At 42.1% G+C, this 19,885-nt stretch overlaps 1 protein-coding gene across 2 annotated transcripts in view; it reads right to left on the bottom strand.

Moving 5' to 3' along the window:
• LOC141085614 (BAR/IMD domain-containing adapter protein 2-like) overlaps nt 1-19,885 on the bottom strand; it is a 145,303-nt gene that overhangs the window by 67,116 nt on the left and 58,302 nt on the right. For both annotated transcript variants that reach the window (XM_073571140.1, XM_073571141.1), the window contains exons 4-5: nt 6,674-6,760; nt 2,426-2,487 (exon numbers count right to left, since the gene is read on the bottom strand). In XM_073571140.1, coding sequence (XP_073427241.1) covers nt 2,426-2,487; nt 6,674-6,760 — 149 coding nt within the window. The remainder of the gene's footprint in view (nt 1-2,425; nt 2,488-6,673; nt 6,761-19,885) is intronic.

Raw genomic sequence — 19,885 nt, 5'->3', positions numbered from 1 at the left:
CCATAATCTTGGATATTAATATTGTATGGGGGCATAATGGGGATATTATCATTTTATGGGGGGTCATAATGGGGTATATTATCATTGCATGGGGGGCCATAATGGGGGATATGATCATTGTATGGGGGTCATATTGGGGGATATTATTACTGTATGGGGGGGTCATAATGGGGGATATTATTGTATGGGGGGCCATAATGGGGATATTAACATTGCATGGGGGTCATAATGGGGGTTATCATCTTTGTATGAAAGCCAAAATGAGAATATTATCATTGCATGAGGACCACATTGGGGGCTATTATCACTGTATGGGGGCTATTATCATTGCATGGGAGCCATAAAAGCGTTTTGCTCATTCACCGGGTGACCGGCAGCCTGTTAACATCACAAGATAATCGTGAAATGTGCATTTTTAAACAACTCTTGTTCTTGAGTATCTCGCAGTAAAAGTGCCCATTACGATTTTTTAACACTAAAAATTTCTTATTAATAAATGAGTTATCAGACCACCAAAAGGGTTCACAATCAATCATTATAAGGAAGTATTTGTTAAGAGCGGTGGAACGCACTAAATAAAATTATAAATAAAGTGCGTTCACCGCTCGGGGTCCACCGTGCGGTAGATGGTAAGACCGCTGCTAGGTGGTGGCAGAAGGTATCTGGCGGTAGAGTGCACAGGGTTCAGACTTCACCCAGGTGCACTGAGCAAGCTCTGTTGCACTCACAGAGCTGCAAGGATAAGCACACGGACAGATAACGCTGGAGCAAGCTCTGTTTCACTCACAGAGCTGCAAGCATGCACAAGCTCTGTTACACACACAGAGCTGAAAACATACACAAGCTCTGTTACACACACAGAGCTGCAAGTATACACAAGCTCTGTTACACACACAGAGCTGCAAGTATACACAAGCTCTGTTACACACACAGAGCTGCAAGTATACACAAGCTCTGTTACACACACAGAGCTGCAAGTATACACAAGCTCTGTTACACACACAGAGCTGCAAGTATACACAAGCTCTGTTACACACACAGAGCTGCAAGCATATACACATGTGCAATAACGCTGAGTCTGATTAAATGTCACGAGCTCAGCGACACAGACGCGGTATCTGGTCACAGGAGCGGCCCTAGCTGATGGCACCAACTCCGTCTAGACCTACCGTGGACGTCTGGGGAATAGGGCGTTGCATGTGAGAACGCACCTAGTGCTGCGACTGCAGCGCGACGATAACTAAGCCGCTGTAGAAACGCTGCTGCCAAGCAGGCGCAAGCTGACGCTAGCTGCTGAGCGCTGGAGCAATGGCGTGCTGGTGCTAATACTGGCTCTGACTCAAACACTCACACATTCGTAATAACCAAGGAATGGGGGTTTCAAATGAGTCATTCGCCAGTCCATGCATCCATCAACAAACATACAGCAGCAAGTAAGACTATACTAGCGCATGGCAGAACAGCCATGCGCGCTTTTTATAGCATATGGGACCTGCTGGAAATCTCCAGAACTCCAATAGGAGCCAATAGGATTCAGAGCAGGACCTGAGCACCTGACTCCCGAACTCCAATAGGAGCTCGTCCTGTGAGCATGCTCAGACGCTGGCACAAAGGACTTAGCCTCTGGAGATAAATGTGAGGACCTGGGTTTCTGCATAGGTATGGCAGAACTCAGATTCCTAACAGTATTATATGAACATTAAATCTAGTGTCACTTCCTCAGAAGCTTGCTGTAGGTTCAACACAATCAGTGTTTTACTAGCAAAGATTATCACTGCAGGACTAACTGTCTTGGGCTGGACTGCTATTTTGTGAAACCCCTCCCCCACCACTGATTGGCAGTGTACACAGGAAGCTGCCAATCAGTGGTGTGGGCGGGGATACACACAGCTCAGCAATCTGAGCTCTGCTACATCTACAACAGAGAAAACAGGGATTTTATTAAACTGCACCAAGCAGCCCAGTAAGTGGCATATCACTGGAATCCAAGTCTCTGTCCCTACATCATGCTACTCTCAAATTACGTAGCAAAAACATGCTGACAGATTCTTTTTCATAACTGCTTGCCAATTATTTGTGCAGATGTAAACTATGCACGTGCGAGCCTGGATTCACCGAGTGTACCTGTGTTTTCCATAGGGAAAGTAGAGTTACCCAAGTCAGACAGCTATGGCAGTGGGGGAGAGAAAATAGGATCAGGCTGAAGAATCATCTGATCCTGCTGAAATTGGTTGTCTCGTGCATCTTTGCTCCAATTTGTATGTGCACCTATACATTCATATATACTTGCAATATGATCAACTCAGCTATCACTGTGGCTTTCAAGACTACAAAGGATGGAAAGGTGGCAAACCCAAGTGGTTGTCATGTTAGTGGTATTCTAAGTGGATCCTATGAAATGTTAACCATAATAGGAAATACTTACAACTTCCTCCAGCTGGACTTGGATTTGCCGATGGACTTCAGCCATTTGAAATAAAGTATCACCTGTAATTTATAGAAATTGACTAGTAAATTTCCAGCAGATCACAAGAACTTAAACGGCAGAAAGCAACTTGAAGGTGTTGGCAGAATTCCATGCACGTGCTGATGAAATAGTGATGAGCGAGCATTAAAATGCTCGAGTGTATGGTACTCCAATAGAGCAGTTCGGATGCTCAGATGGACTCGACTTGAGTAACAAGTATAATGGAAGTCAATGGGAAACTCAAGCATTTTTCCGGAAGACCCTAACAGGAGGACTGCGGATGGGGTGGGGCAGGAAAATTGCTGTAATGGTTGGAAGAAGCACTCAAATTCAATGGGAACAGCATGAGGAAAATGCCTGGATGCTGCTGGGAACTAAATAAATAAATAAATGGAACAAAAACGACCTGGTATCCCACTATTTTGGATAACCAGCTAAGGTAAAACAGACAACTGGGGGCTGATATTATCAGGCTGGGAAGGTTCTTTGATATTGTCAGCAAGAGGAAGAAAAAAAAAATTGATCCAGCTGGAGACGGAGGCGGCTGCAATTAACAAAGCTGCAATTAACAAAGTCATGACTAAGACTATTTTTTAGTTGAAACGCGTTGATCCTCCTCACTGGTGTGCTTGGTGTTTGCTATAAGTAATTTTTTAGAACCAACATATTTTTAAGTTGTCCAATAAAGCTTTGTTAATTGCAACCACCTCCGTCTCCAGCTGGATCAATTTTTTTTTCTTCCTCTTGCTCCTAATTCATGTGGATGCTCACCACAGTCCGTGCTGGGCGTGGCAGGCTTGGGGATTACTTTGCAGACGGGTAAGCTGACTACACTTTTTTTCTACTTATCCTTTGACATTGTCCTCTTCTCAGCCTAAAAATGCTTTCCGGCAGCCACCCCAGACTTGGCACATCACATTAGATGTGGCAATTCTGGAACTTTGCCCGGCTCTTGCCAATTGTCCTAGTGCGTTGGCAATCAGGGTAATATTTTTAGGGGTTGATGTCACCTGTATGGTGTCAGCTGACATCAAATCCAGGAGATAGTAAAGGGCACATCTTTTTTTTTAACTATTTATTTAAAAGGTTTAAAAATGTTAAAAAACACCCTTTAGTGCCACACAAAAGGCTCTAAATGATGCAACTTTATAATATTTAGGGCGGCATTAATCTAAGCTCTCCCTCCTATATCAACTCTCTCTGGATTGGTTCCAGAGGCCGAGCATCAAGTTACCAGGTCTTCTATAAGACCCAATGACGCAATGCGACCGACCAATCATAGTAATATCAGTAGTCAACATGACTACGGCAATCTCCGCATGTTTATTGGCTGTCTACAGCTGCAACACAAGCGGGCCAGGGACTCGAGAGTTCTGTACTTTATAGACTGTATTATAGTCTGTATTATTTTCTGTAAATTATAGTCTGTATTATGGTCTAACTCTATATGATATTGTTTCTTCTAATTTAGACTCTAAGCAACCATGGGACAGAACAAGATTGCAGCTTTGCCAGCATCAGCTGCACATTGTTAGCTCCTGAGCAGAAATAAAGATGAATATTGTTCCCAACTGTTCTACCCTAATTATGACATTCTTACAGTGCAGCGTGACTGAGATTATCTTCTAGTTCCCTTCTATGTAAGAAGTCTAAGACATTACTAATCACTGACTCCCACATAGCTGAAATGCCCAGCCAGGGCTGCCGATGTCTGGATACCTTATGGCCTTACATTGTGGTCCTGGCCGGGAGGGTACACTTCACATAACTGGTGTATCCCTCCATAGGAACATGAGATTTGCTTCTACAATATTCCTGTTGGGATGGTGATAAGAAAACTAAGATCAATGGAGACGGAATATAAAGTATGACGTGACTCATGAGCAGCACCGGTTACAGTCCAGGACTCTACAGTTGGGGAATTCCTGGTAACTGGTGGGGTCAGATTATTAGAAAAAAAAGTTTCTACTACGTTTTTTAACATTTTTACAGTTTCTCAACCTACGTGTGTATTGTGAATCATGGAAAATGTGTTTTTATAACTCTGTGATTAATTTGGTGGGCCTTCCTGCCCCTCATGTGACCTTGGCGCCATTCCAGCTTGGCCCTACCAGTTCAGAACTTTTGAGTTGAAATTTGGGTCGTTCGGAGAATTGGGGGGGAAAGAAAAAACTTTTTTATTTCACTAGAGCCAAATTGCCTACAGACCAGTGACAAATATGTTTTCATAATGGCGTATATGATGTCTGATCTAAGAGAGCTGTGGAAGTCACCAGAAGCAGTTCTGCTACCATATCCATCATGGAGGATGTTGTACAGGGAGACTCTACACAGCTGAATATGTGCCAGGGCCAATCCAACCCTAAAAATAAATAGGATTTTCCCCTAGAAAAGATATAGGTGGATTCATAATTGTAGACCCCTCTCTGTCCCAAAATTAGAAATTGCCTGACCACTGAGTCAATGGCTCAGCTCCAAATTCCTTACATTAGGTGTTGTCCACCCTTATGGCATTTTTTTTCCTTGATTACATGTGTCTGTGGCTAAAAATTATTTTTACAATAGGGTTTTATTAAACATTTTACACCGTTTGCTTTCAATAGCCTCTGTGTTGCACTGTCTATTGCTTGCTGCAGAATGAGTTAACGGAGAACACATCAGTGAGCTCGGTATTGTGGTCTGAAAAAGAGTTTGTAACTCTTATTTGTCTTTTTCAGAGCTCCTCTCCACACAAGTATGACCACGTCAAAGTTGACTGTGCCGAGAAAGCCAAACGGTGCAACATTTCAAATTAAACCGAATTGAAAAAAATATTTTTAGCCTCAAATAGATATATTTAAGTTAAAAAAAAGTCCCAAAAAATGGAAACAATTTCTGTTTATATCTCTGCTTATAGATCTAAGCAGTATACATAATCAGACTATTTGCTAGGGTTATGCTGCTTTGAAACAGTTGTTAGTTAGTGCACCCTTGGAAGTCAGCTGCTGCTCCGTGCCGGTCTCCCCTTCCAAGCGGCTGATCACTTGACATCTAAGCATGCAACTGGACTGGTCACAAGCTTAGAAAGGCTATGGACAACAGAAGGCCATTGACAAGGACCAGAGAGGAGTTTAAAGAGGACTTTTCACCAGATGAAAATTTGCCCAGTTTCTGCACTTATTTTATTCTAGCTGCTCCACTTAGTAATCCAATTTCAATATTTTTTAAATCCACCATACGGTTCCAGAGATACGGTGATTTTTTACTTGCTACTAATTTGTATGATCTTTACTAGGGGCGTGGCTCATAGGATCCTCTGGGGCGTGTCTTTAGGCTGATCTGCATAATAACCTTGTGAGCCACGCCCCCTTGTAAAGACAATTACGGTTAGCACTAATTAAAAAGACCCATATCTCTGGAACTGTATGGCCGATTCCAAAAATAAAAAAAATAGAAAACTCAGTGGATCAGCTGGAATAAAATCACAGCAAAAACTGGCCACTCTTGACCTGCTAAAATATCCTCTATAAAGGGGTGTGAATTGGTTATTGTATCACAGCATGTTAAAAAATATATCTATCAGCGCATTTAATCCCTGGGGTTCACAATCTAATTCCACTTTCTCAGGCCCATCCACAATGGGGCCATTTTTTGTTATAAAGCCATCAGTCTGATTGGCTTCAGCAGAGGTATAATGGCCAGATCTGAATGCTGCCTGGTTCCCTCATGATAGAAAGCCTCACACAGACCGTGATTTACAGCAAAGTGTTTTGTATCAATATGAAGGTCACTTGTGCAACAAAAGGTGATAATGGAAAAAAGTAACCCTGGCATGAAGTGGGAGGCCACGGGAAACCCAGGCACCGGCGGTCTGCGCACCCCTCACAGTCCATTCTAGCACTGAGCAGGTTGCCTGGGCAGCAAAATGGGGAATGTGATTACGAAAAGCCGGGAGCTGGCAGAGTTGTCAAGGAAGGAACAGAGAAGACACTGACGGACGCTTCACGTTACTTTCCCCCTGCAGGAGCCGCACTATATCCTACAGCCAAGCACTTATAAGTGAGACGGCAGGAATTTCTGCCGCTCCGCAGGAAGGCCACGCTTCCTGTGTAATCAGCTTGGTCATGAATCCCCAAACTTCAAGGGTCTAACACAGTATATGTGCAGGACGTAAAAGGAGCCAAAAGCAAAGAGCGTGAGGATACAGTGTGAATACATGCGACTCACCCAGCTCTTTAGATCCTTGGCTGATGCTGGCAAGTTCTCCTAATTTCACCAGGGCATCAAAATAACCTTTTGCAGCAACAGTGACGCCTGCAACAAGGAGAAAAATAACATGTATGTGTATGAGATAACCAAGATAATTGTCTATAAAATGATGGTGGTTTCACGATCAAAGCAGAAATGGATGGTGAGATATGGAGCCTGAAAGTCAAAAATTCAAGACATCGTTACCCTTTTTCTTGAGAAAAAGAGAGAGAAAGAGATATACACACACACACCCCCTCTGGAAAAAATTAAGAGACCACCACATCAAATCCCTGTCATGGCCAGCCCATTCTCCAGACCTGAACCCCATTGAAAACCTCTGAAATGTAATCAAGAGGATGATGGATAGTCACAAGCCATCAAACAAAGAAGAACGGCTTAAATTTTTGCGCCAGAAGTAATGTGAAAAACTGGTGGAAAGCATGGCAAGACACATGAAAGCTGTTATATATATACACATATACACACACACGTAGATATATACATATATAGATATACACATACAGTATATATAACATTTTAGATGAGGCGTTAACTTACCAAATAGTCATTACATAAGAATGAAAAATCTTGCAATTTTCACACTGGTCACTTTATTATTCTAGACTCCTAATTTCTGCTCTTTCCGGAGATTCACATGTACATTAGCAGCAACAGACTGGCTCAGACCTTACGTTTTTATTGAAGCATCTAATAAGTGTGTGCAAAAGTTTCTGTAAAGCAGTGTCTCTCAAACTCCAGTCCTCAGAACCCCAACTGATCATGTTTTTCTTAGTATTACACAGGAGAAAGAACCTGTGGCAGCTTCTGAGGCCTTGGTAATACAGTAATTCCATCATCGGTGCAAAACTAAGGAAATCCAGACAACATGATCTGTTAGGGGCCATGAGGACTGGAGTTTGGGAAACACTGTTGCAAGGGAAAGGGGAGGAGGAGATGCTCTGACATTACCTTCTGTGAATCATCCTGTGCTTTCAGCTCTGTTTTGAGAGAAATGTAACCTGTCATTTTAATCCTGCCTCTGGTGATAATGAGCCTGCTGAAAAACTGTTCATGAAGTTACAGGAAATATGAGTCTCAAACAATCCTAGTGGTCAGTGTAAAAATGGCAAGAGTACAATTTTTTTTATTAACAGACAGTATGATTTGGAAAGAAATAACATTTGCAAAAACATTTAAAAAATACATACAACAAGAAACCTAATTTAAACAATATGTCATTGTCTGATGTCTCGTTCCCTTAATAGAGGTAGCACATGTAACAACAATTAAATAAGGGAGGACATACAGTAATGCTAGTTGTATACAACAGTATCTACACTATAGTACAAGTTGTGCTTAAAAATAAGCTTTCCAGACAGATACCATCTACAACAGAGGAGACCAAGGACATATGAGACAGATGGGCACATGAGCATGATAACTGGTTGATGGCACTATGGAAGAAGGTTTCCTCATCTTCTGTCAATCATGTTTTCTTTCTTTTACAAGCTCTTTCTTATAGATCTTGTAAGCGCTGCTCTGAAGCTGTCTTGATTTAGTGCTGCAGTAATTGTTTCAAGCTACAGAAAGTTTTGGTGTTCTGGGGTCTCATCCGTCTCGCAGTATCTGAGTGCTCATAGTTTGGACCAGCGATGTAGCAATGCAGCTAGTCTGAACTGTCAAACACGCAGGTAGTGGGTAGGCGGAGGAGCAGTGGGCTCCTGTTCAGAAGTTGAGCAAATCCCTTTAAGGCCGGAGTCACACTTAACGTATAAAAATACGGTCCGTTTTTACGGACGAAAAACGCAGAAATGTTCCCTGAAAAGTGATCCGTATGTCATCCATGTGCAATGCGAGGATGCAATTTTCTCTCATCTAAGCATCCGTGTGACATCCGTATGGCGAGATTTTCTCGCCGGCTTGCAAAATGGACATATAATGGGTCCATAGCCTCAAATATTTGTGAAAACATATATACAGTCTATATATATATATATATATATATATATATATATATATATATATATATATATATACACATACATACATACATACACACACAAACATGATCAATTAGTCCCCAATTTTTTTATTCTCCCAAGGGTAACAGGAGAAATTGAACCCCAAAAGTTGTTGTCCAATTTGTCCTGAGTACACTGATACCTCATATGTGGGAGAAAACTACTGTATGGACACACGTCGGGGCTCGGAAGGGAAGTAGTGACGTTTTGGAATGCAGACTTTGATGGAATGGTCTGCGGGTGTCATGTGCGTTTGGAGAGCCCCTGATGTACCTAAACTATTGAAACTCCCCACAAGTGACCCCATTTTGGACACTAGACCCCCCACGGAACTTATCTAGATGTGTGGTGAGCACTTTGAACACCCAAGTGCTTCACAGAAGTTTATAACGCCCGGGCGTGAAAATAAAAAAATCATTTTTTCCACAAAAATGATATTTTTGCCCCCAATTTTTTATTTTCCTAAGGGTAACAGGAGAAATTGGACCCCAAAAGTTGTTTTGCAATTTGTCCTGAGTAGGCTGATACCCTACATGTGGGGGTAAAACACTGTTTGGGCGCATGGCAGAGCTTGGAAGGGAAGGAGCACCATTTGACTTTTTCAACTCAGAATTGGCTGGAATTGAGATCAGACGCCATGTTGCATTTGGAGAGCACCTGATGTGCCCAAACAGTGGAAACCCCCCAATTATAACTCCAACCCTAACCCCAACACACCCCTAACCCTAATCTCAGCCCTAACCCTAGCCCTAACCCTAGCCCTAATGGGAAAATGGAAATAAATACATTTTTTTAACTTTATTATTTTTCCCTAACTAAGGGGGTGATAACGGGGGGTTTGATTTACTATTTATGGCGGTATTTATTTTTGGCGGCTGTCGCACGCTAAAAGACGCTTTTTATTGTAAAAATAGTTTTTGCATCACCACATATTGAGAGCTATAATTTTTCCGTATTTTGACCCACCGAGTCATGTGATGTCTTATTTTTTGCGGGACGAGTTGACGTTTTTATTGGTACCATTTTCGGGCACGTGACATTTTTCGATCGCTTTTTATTCCGATTTTTGGGACGCAGAATGAACAAAAACCAGCGTTTCATGAATTTCTTTTGGGGGGGTGCGTTTACACCGTTCCCAGTGCGGTAAAATTGATAAAGCGGTTTTATTCTTCGGGTCAGTATGGTTACAGCAATATCTCATTTAGGTAGTTTTTTAAGTTTTGTCGGTTTTATGCAATGAAAACTATTTTATATAAAAAATAATTATTTTTGCATCGCTTTATTCTGCGAGCTATAACTTTTTTAATTTTTTGCAGATGATGCTGTATGGCAGCTCGTTTTTTGCGTGACAAGATGACGTTTTCAGCGGTACCATGGATATTTATATGCGTCTTTTTGATCGCGCGTTATTGCACTTTTTGTTTGGCGGTATGATAATAAATTATTTTTTGGCTTCGTTTTTTATTTTTTAAGGGGTTCGCTAAAGGGGTTAATCTATGGGGCAGCTCCCATCATTCGTTTTTTTCTCACCTGTATTATACGTGCGAAGGAAATCGCAGCATGCTGCGATGTGCACCATATTATGTCTTAGACTCGCCAATGCATGTCTATGGGTGCGAGAAAAAACGTATTACACAAGGACCAGATGTGTGACTTGCGAGAAATACGCACCGGTTTCCTTTAGAAAAGCCGGCAATTCAGTGCACTATACTGTAAAATCACACTGACATGTTAAAATAGAATACATGTGTACACATAATATAGGTGTGTGTATGTTTGTCATTGACACACATTTTTATATATATATATATATATATATATATATATATATATATATATATATATATATATATATATATATATACATACACACACATACATATACACACATACATATACACACATATACATATTTATATTTCATGGAGCTCTAGATAGCAGAATAGGTGAAAGTTCAATTGTCGGCATCTGTAAAATCATTACAGAACCCGACAGGATATGAGACATTGTTTACATACAGTAAACCATTGCATATCCTTGATTTTTTTTATATGTCCCTCACTAATAATGTTAGTAGTGTGTGTGTAAAATTTTGGAGCTGTAAGTGTTAAATTAACGGATTAATTCACGGAAAAAACTGGCGCAGGCTCCCGCCCAAATTTCTCTGCCAGAGAGGGCAAGCCTCTCCATTATTAACCAGGCTTAATGTCACCTTAATGACATTAACCTCTTATTACCCCATGTGCCACCTGCTACAGGGCAATGGGAAGAGAGAGGGTAAGTGCCAGAATTGGCGCATCTTACAGATGCGCCTTTTATGGGGTGGCTGGGGGCAGACTTTTTTAGCCAAGGGGGGCCGAAAAACAATGGTCCCTTTCTTGGCTAATAATATCTGCCCTCAGTCACTGGCTTGCCCTCTCTGGCGGAGAAAATTGGGCGGGAGCCCACACCAGATTTTTCCGTGAAATAATCCGTTAATTTAACACCTACAGCTCCAAAATTTTACACACATACGCTACTAACATTAGTGAGGGACATATAAAAAAATCAAGGATTTGCAATGGTTTACTGTATATAAACAATGTCTCATATCCTGTCGGGTTCTGTAATGATTTTACAGATGCCGACAATTGAACTTTCACCTATTCTGCTATCTAGAGCTCCATGAAATATAAATATATATATATATAAATATTTGTGTGTCAATTACACACATATATATATATATATATATATATATATATACACACACATATACATACACACACATGTATTCTATCTATTCTATTTTTAAAATGTCAGTGTGATTTTAATGTACAGTATAGTGCACTGAATTGCCGGCTTTTCTAAAGGACAGCGGTGCGTATTTCTCGCAAGTCACACACATGGTCCGTGTGTAATACGTTTTTTTCTCGCACCCATAGACATGCATTGGCGAGTCTCAGGCATAATATGGTGCACATAGCAGCATGCTGCGATTTCCTTCGCACGTATAATACAGGTGAGAAAAAAACGAATGATGGGAGATGCCCCATAGATTAACATTGATCCGAGTGCTATGCGATTTTTTCTCGCATAGCACTCGTCCATATTTCTCGCTAGTGTGACTCCGGCCTAAGAATGATGACAGGACTAGTGATTAATAGTACAACTCAACGTGATTCATCCCATCAGAACCATCTGGCAGTGACTCCACTTCCTGACAGCGCAGGTTTCTCAATAAAGTTGGAGTTTGTCAGGAATTGGTTTGTGCACTATAATTAAATCATGGTAAAATGAGAATTCTTACAACTTTCTATGTGCACTCGCCATGTCTGACCTCACTACATGCACTTATGCCATGATTCAATCACATCTAAGGATACATGTCTGAAGGCCATGTACGCCCAACACTTCAGGTTTGTCTCCTTTTGATCGCTCACTACCAAGACTCCAACATCTGAGTGGATGTTGTCTCCTCATATCTTCAGTTAGGAATGGCCACCACAATGTGTTGCTAGAATCATGAACTTTGTACGTTCTCCCTGTGTTGGCATGGGTTTCCTTCCACACTTCTACTGTCTTATTCATAGGGGATTTAGATGTGTCCCCCAATAGGGTTAACAGGTAGGACTAGCCCAGGGGGAGCAAATTAGCACGGGCACAATGGAGAGTTTCAGGGTAGAATGTCAGATAGGTGTGACCCTGCAGCGGTAGCAGACTTCAGGTCTGATTGAGGAGCAGAACCACATGCAGTAGGTATCTTGTGGAAAAATAGAGGGACAACCGTGTGGAGAGTAAGATCCTACACAGAAGGGAGTCGCAGTCCGGAGTCGGTTCAGAGTAAGAGAAGAAAGTAAGAAGTATCAGGGTCAGGGGCAGGAAGCCTGGCGGGACGGTATGGAGCTGTCTTTCATTCGGGTTAACGGGATGGAGAAGGAAGGAATGGCAAGACTAAGAAGAAATGCCCCGTGTTGTGGTCCATGGGCATTAACAGAGCAATAAGCTAAGTAGCAGCCATATTGGCATAGAAAACTCAACTCTCCAAGGGGAGTCAGACGCGGTACCGCAGGTGGAAGTGTAGGACTCTTGCCTGCTGGACTGTAGTGCCATTATTGGGGGATGAGGAGACTCCCGGGGGAATGAACAGGATGGTGTTGGTACAGAAGAGCTGGTTGCCCATTCATTATAGGATCCAATTCAAATTACTTGTTCTCACCCACAAAGCTCTCCACAGTGCGGCACCCCCCTACATCTCCTCCCTCATTTCTGTCTATCGACCTAGCCGATCGCTGCGCTCTGCAAACGACTTTCAACTAACCTCTGCACTAATCCGTACCTCCCACTCCCGACTCCAAGACTTCTCCCGTGCTGCTCCTAGCCTCTGGAATGCTCTACCCCAAGAAATTAGGACTAACCACAATTTGCATAGTTTTAGACGCTCCCTCAAAACACATTTGTTCAGAGCGGCCTATCACGTTCACTAATCAAAGTCATTCTATGTGTAAGTGTGCGTGTGTAGCCCATTCACTATCTCCATCCATCCTTCACTCCCTCAAGATGGCTGGACCTTCATTGTAAATATACAATTGTAAATACACACCTCTACTTTGTATCTCCCTCACCTCATTGTAGATTGTAAGCTCTCACGAGCAAGGGCGGCTTATTTCGTCTTATTTTGCTTTAATTATTGTATTGTTAACGTTGTTACTTATGACTTGTGTTTTGAAACTGTTAAACTGTAAAGCGCTGTGGAATATGTTGGCGCTATATAAAGATTATTATTATTATTATTATTATTATTATTATTATTATTATTATAAGAAGCGGAAAGCTAGAGTGACTTCAGGAAAAGAGAAGACGTGTGTTATAATGTACCATGCCATATCAGAGACGGCCACGAAGATGAAAGCCTACTATCTTCTGTATATAGTTCCTCAGAAGTTATTTTTCAGTAAAAATATGTTTATTAATAGACTATGGCCCCTCTCATTGAACTCTGCAACACTTGGTGTTGGGCGACCGAAAACAACGGCACCATGCAGTCTCGCCATCACAGCTAAAGTCTACATGCCCAGCCCGGACCCTGGGCTTTAGGCTATGAGCACACAGAGTTTTTTGAAGTGTTCTAAAACAAATTTTTCAAGAAGAAACCGCTTCTAGAAATACTACTTTTTTGAGGAAGTTTTCTTTTCCTTGGACAGTTTGGAAGAGTTTTTAAAAGAGTTTTCTGTTTGTTTTTTTTGCAGCCTTTTGACTGGACAATGCCTAGATTGGAGCAGATTCCATCAGGAGCTGATTCAAAGGAGTGACATGTTTTGTCTTCTTTCTCAGCAGACAGTTTTCAAAACCTCTTCAGGAGAAAAAAAGTTCCAAAAACTGGTCATATAAATAGCAAAGTAGTTTTCCCATAGGCGTGAACTCGATGAGCCTTCCAAGAGTTTTTGAAGTTTTTTTTTTATAAGGATTTTGGGAAGGATCCGCTCTAAAAAACTTGTGAAAAAACTCTGAGTGAACATAGCCTCATTAATATTATTCTGTGAAAAGGCACTCATCATTTTCAAACGACTGAAGAGAGGCATTTAATGGGGCGGTCTCCCTAGAATTCTGCGAAGAGGTGATAACACTTGTGTTGACTGTTGGCTTATCTTCAGGAGAACAATAAGATCAGCAGTTTGACATTCAACAAGCATGATCCACAAATCCACAGACCCTACTGCTGGATTTACAGCTACACTGGTTAGCACTGCGGTATACTGTCCTTTTGAGGAAGATTTTGTGAAGGATCTGCTCTAAAATCTTCTGAAAAAAAAAAAAAACTGTGAAAATAGCCTTATTAATATTAATCTGTGAAAAGGCACTCATCATTTTCAAATGGCTGAAGAGAGGCTTTTAATGGGGCCGTCTCCCTAGAATTCCGGAAAGAGGTGATAACACTTGTGTTGACTGGTGACTTATTTCTGGGAGAACAGTGAGACCTTCAGTGTGACATTGGACATGCACGATCGACATATCAACACGCCCTACTGCTGGATTTACAGTTACACTGGTTAGTACTGGAGTACACTGCCTACAACCTACCCCTGCTTTTGAGGAAGTGCTACAGAAAGTTATGGGAGCAGGATCTCTTCTTTTCAGTGTATTCTGTGCATTCAGTTAGTGGAGACATCATAGCAGATACTCTCTGCCCACTAGTATAGGATATAATATTTTTGGTGCAATGTAAGTCATAAAATATCCATATGTAGTGTAATTTCTCATGTACACACTACAGCTTATTCTGGAAGGTCATCTGAAACAACCGCTGAGCATAGGTTTTCACCAGTGTTCTCGTAAAATAATCTTTGTTACATAGTAACTGGTTCTACTGATTCTTTTCTACACCTAAAAACATAATTACGTAGGGATTCTGTTAGCAATAAAAGACTTTACAGCACCAAAAAAATGCTGACCTTAAGGGCATGGCAAAAGGTAACCACAAATCCATTTCCTTTAATATAGTTCCTGCCATAAGCTATTGCGTGAGACTCCTTATGAGCAATACTTGACTTACAGGATCAGTGGAAGTAGCAATGAACAATGAACTGGCAGACGACACGCATTTTCTACCCCAGGGCTTCGTAACTAACTAGCACAAGAATTAAAGACAGATCCCAACAGGTTTCTGAGAATCTATGGGAAGGTGCCACACACAGGACCAGACATACTTGTGCTTTTTAGCATCTTCATTCAAGGAGAATCCTCGTCTATAGGATGTTTCGAAGCAGAAACATAGCAGTTGCTTAAGCCCAGACGGCTGTCTTGGGAATCGTTCCTTGTACCTTCAGATGCCTTATAATAGAAACATGTACGTGTAAATGTACCTTGTAGATTTCATGGTTTATTTTCTTGCCAGATCTCATACCCTTTGTGGGCAAAAGTGTGGGAACAGGTATACGTTATACCACCAGGAGATTTTATGACATCCAGTTCTAAATCCACAGGCATTCATATGGAGTTGGTCTCCACTTGAGAAAAGAACAATATGGGGCTTCCCACGTCTGCTGTCAAATAAGTGCACTTGGATAGTTGTCGAAGGGTGCCGAATCCAGCAGCCAAGAATGCAGGAGAAAAAGAAATGGAAATTCCTGGCACATCCATCCGATAAAAACAATTTAGATTTCCAATAAAACAGGTGGATTCGTGAAACAAACCCTAAAAAGCTGACGCATTTCTGGCAGAACAAATGCCCTTAATCATAGGTTCCCCCTTGCTGATTTCCGGGAATACTTTCTACAAGATTTTGGAAGCGTCTTTGGGAATTTTTGCCCCTTCATCCAGAAGAGCGTGTGAGGTCAGACACTGGATGTATGAAGAGACAGTCGGCCTCACATTCTCTTGTCTAGTTCATCCCAAGGATTTTTCAAGGGGTTGAGGTCCAAGCTATGTGCGGTTGGTCATGTTCTTCTAACCAAAACTCCCAAAACCATGTCTGTATGGACCTTGTGCACTGAGCACAGTCATGGTCGGCAGAACAGTGTCTTCTCCAAATTGTTCCCACAATGTTGGAAACTACAATTGTTCACAATGTCTTGTATGCTTAATCATTAAGATTTTCCGTCAATGGGGCCCTATGTCATACACAGGGGACAACAGGGCCATATGTTATACACGGGGGGCAATAGGACTGGATGTTATACACCAGGGGCCAATGGGGCCACATGTTATACATTGGATACAATGGGACAATATGTTGTACATCGGGGGCAGTAGGGCCAGATTTTATACATTGGGGGGCAATGGGGCTATATGTTATACACTGGGGACAATGGAGCCATACTGTATGATATATACTGGGGGAAATAGGGCAGGATGTTAGACACCGGGGACAACGGGGCCATATGTTACACACTGGGGGCAATAGGGCCTGATATTATACACCGGGGGGGGGTAATGGGACCGGATATTATACACCAGGGACAACGGGGCCATATGTTACACACTGGGGGCAATAGGGCCTGATGTTATACACCAGGGGGGTAATGGGGCCATATGTTATACACCGGGGGCAATGAGACTAAATAAAAAAGAGAATTTAAGGTAAGTCCCAATAGATTTGTATATATAGTGAATGGTTATAAGGGACGGACAATAGACATCCATTAGGGAATTGCTGTTCATGCAATTTTCCAATACAGTATATACCTTAGTAGCTATAGCACTTTCTGTTCTAGTCCTAGCGATCACTTGATATGCCGTGGCTGCAGTGGATGCTGCGATTCATCACATACAGGTTGTATTCACATTGTAACTGTGGCTGATACTGTATTTCAGCTTCACATGGAAAATCAGCAATAATGAAAATAATGTAATGTTATAATTCCCCACAAAGATCTCTTGTAGGGGGACGGGGGCACAATAAACAAACTAAATTCATAAATACTAATGACAAATAAAGAATTTAATAGAACTGTGGACTTGCTGCCAGCACCTGATCGCTGCAGTGGACTCAGTGGTCAAATAACGCACTACTGATACCACTGCTCAGCTCCAGACAGTGATTTTGAATTGTGGTTCAACCGAAAAATTAAAAAAAGAAAAGATGGTACTCCTAGAATAATAATAACAATAATTTGACCTTAGGGACATATTAAACTAGTATCTGTCCTGTAATTAGTATCATAGGTATCTACAAACTTGTAATAAGTCAGGCTGCCTATGTAAAGTGTGAAAAGTAGTCACTGTGCTGTTTGTTATCACGGTGTACAATATACTGAACATGGAACAAAGAAAGCTAAGGACAAACTTGTCTCAGGAGATTAGAAGGAAAATTATAGACAAACATGTTAAAGGTAAAGGCTATAACACCATCTCCAAATAGCTTGATGTTCCTGTTTTGTTTTTTTAAAGCCCAAGATTGTGCTCTCTTCATCAGAGTACTCTTCTGCAAGCCACTCTGAATGGAGAAGGGCCTACAACAAATAATTCTCTATTCCTCGGAACCAGAATTCCACAGCAAAGGATCAGGACTAGTTGCTCCCCTTCGCCGAAGCTCAGGGAAAGTCCAAGTCGTGCTCCCTTCATTCACCCAAGCTGCCACCCAAGTGAAACCAGGAGCCAAACTAGACTCCAAGGTGGGGAGTCTGGGGTTTTTCAGGGGGAAGTGGAACCTGAAGGCCACCCACTTCCCCCACAGTACACATGCAAAAAGTGACACACAGTGAAAAATAATTAAAATACATAGTGGTAGATATTTACAGTATAAATTCTGACTGAATCTTCTGTCGAGAAATTAAAAATTCTCCCATCCTTGCCAGAAGGCCCAGATTAAAGGGAACCTGTCACCCCCAGAGTGTTTTTAAGTTAAAGAGCCATCTTCAGCAGCACTAAGGCTGCATTCTGTGAAGGTGGCTCTTCTGTTTCTGACCCCTAGTAACACTGAAATATCTACTCTTATAAATAACTCCTCATACCTGTAATGTGTTCCATAGGTATGGTGTGTCCCCCTGTATCAGCCGCCTACCATCTATCCATCATGCCTGTCCTGTGTCTCGGCGCCGCCCACCATCCGTCCATCATGATGCCCCTGTGCGTCGCTGCATCCTCCTGTTTTGAATGCCAGTGCCTGCGCTGTGACAAGAGTTCTCGGGCATGTGCAGTGAGCGCTGCCCGAGAACCGACATCAGGCTATTGCGCCTGCGTGTTGCGGAGGCCCCAGCCCCGCAGTGTGAATACATCATAACACACTGTGGGGCGGGATCTGCAGCCTCCGCAACACGCAGGCGCAATAGCCTGATGTCGGTTCTCGGGCAGCGCTCACTGCCCATGTCCGAGAACTCTTGTCACAGCGGAGGCGCCGGCATTCAAAACAGGAGGAGGTAGCGACGCACAGGGGCATCATGATGGACGGATGGCGGGTGGCGCCCAGACAGGACAGAGGCATGATGGACGGATGGTAGGCGGCTGATACAGGGGGACACACCATACCTATGGGACACATTACAGGTATGAGGAGATATTTATAAAAGTCGATATTTCAGTGTTACTAGGGGTCAGAAACAGAAGAGCCACCTTCACAGAATGCAGCCTTAGTGCTGCTGAAGGTGGCTCTTTAACTGAAAAACTCCCTGGGGGGGGTGACAGGTTCCCTTTAAGGATGTGTGCTTAGACCAAAGAGATAAGGCACCCCAGAGTTACCATTCCTGGGATACTGTGCACCTTGGGCTTTCAAACTATCCCAATCTAATGGCTTTGATCCTGGAGAGCCAGGGTCTCCAAAGGGTGACTATATAAGCCACTAGGCACACTGCTCAGCATACCCAGTGTGCATGATGTATCAATGTACTAGAATGGCCCAGGCCAAAGCCACCTTTTCAAACCATACTACACTTTGCTTTTAGCCAAAAGGCTGAGAAGTTAAGGGTACCTTGATTTTTGTCCAAGCCATTTTCTTTAGATTGTTTTTAATTTTCTTTCTATTGAACCAAAATTCAAAGGCAAAAAAGCAAAATCTGGATTTCATTAGTTGATATTCATTAAATTTAAAATTACTTTTGTTAGTTTTGAGTTATTTCAGTGACCATTATAGGTTTTTCTTACTTTCACGGAAGGGGTTCAACAATTCAGTCCATATGCATTGGACATCCGGCACCAATAACATTTCTGGTCAGGGTGTTGCGTGTGGCACTTTAAATCTCGTCTCTCTCAATCATCCTCAACTTAAGTTTACCTTAATACATATATCTCTAATGCTGTTGGACTGTATCTGGATATTTCTAAATTTATAACTGCCAAATATTGTGTAATGTTAATAGTTTCCAATATCTGAAGTATCAGAAATTAAATTCATATACCACTGCCATGCTTCAGATAGATGTCAAGATTTTTTCCCACAGAAATGGACTAATTCATTGGGCTGTAACTATGGCATAGCTATGAGATATGTTATTCTCCCTTGACCCTACAATAACTTTTATTCAGGTGTGGCTCAAGAAAAAAAAAAAAAAAAGGATTGATTTGAGCCACTAATAAAACACAGCTCCTTATATATTATTAGAGGTCGTTGTGAAAATAACCTACTGGGAGCTTGAATGTTTAATTTCCGACCGTTCGCCCCAGTGTATAACATCCTGCCCCATTGCCCCTGGTGTACAACATCCGGCCCCAATGCCCCCGGTGTATAACATCCGGCCCCATTACCCCCCCGGCG

Source organism: Dendrobates tinctorius, unplaced genomic scaffold (assembly GCF_039654945.1).
Source record: "Dendrobates tinctorius isolate UK_male_01 unplaced genomic scaffold, ASM3965494v1 ptg000028l, whole genome shotgun sequence".
NCBI classification, from domain to species: Eukaryota; Metazoa; Chordata; class Amphibia; order Anura; family Dendrobatidae; genus Dendrobates; species Dendrobates tinctorius.
This window is presented reverse-complemented; position numbering and strand designations above follow the sequence as displayed.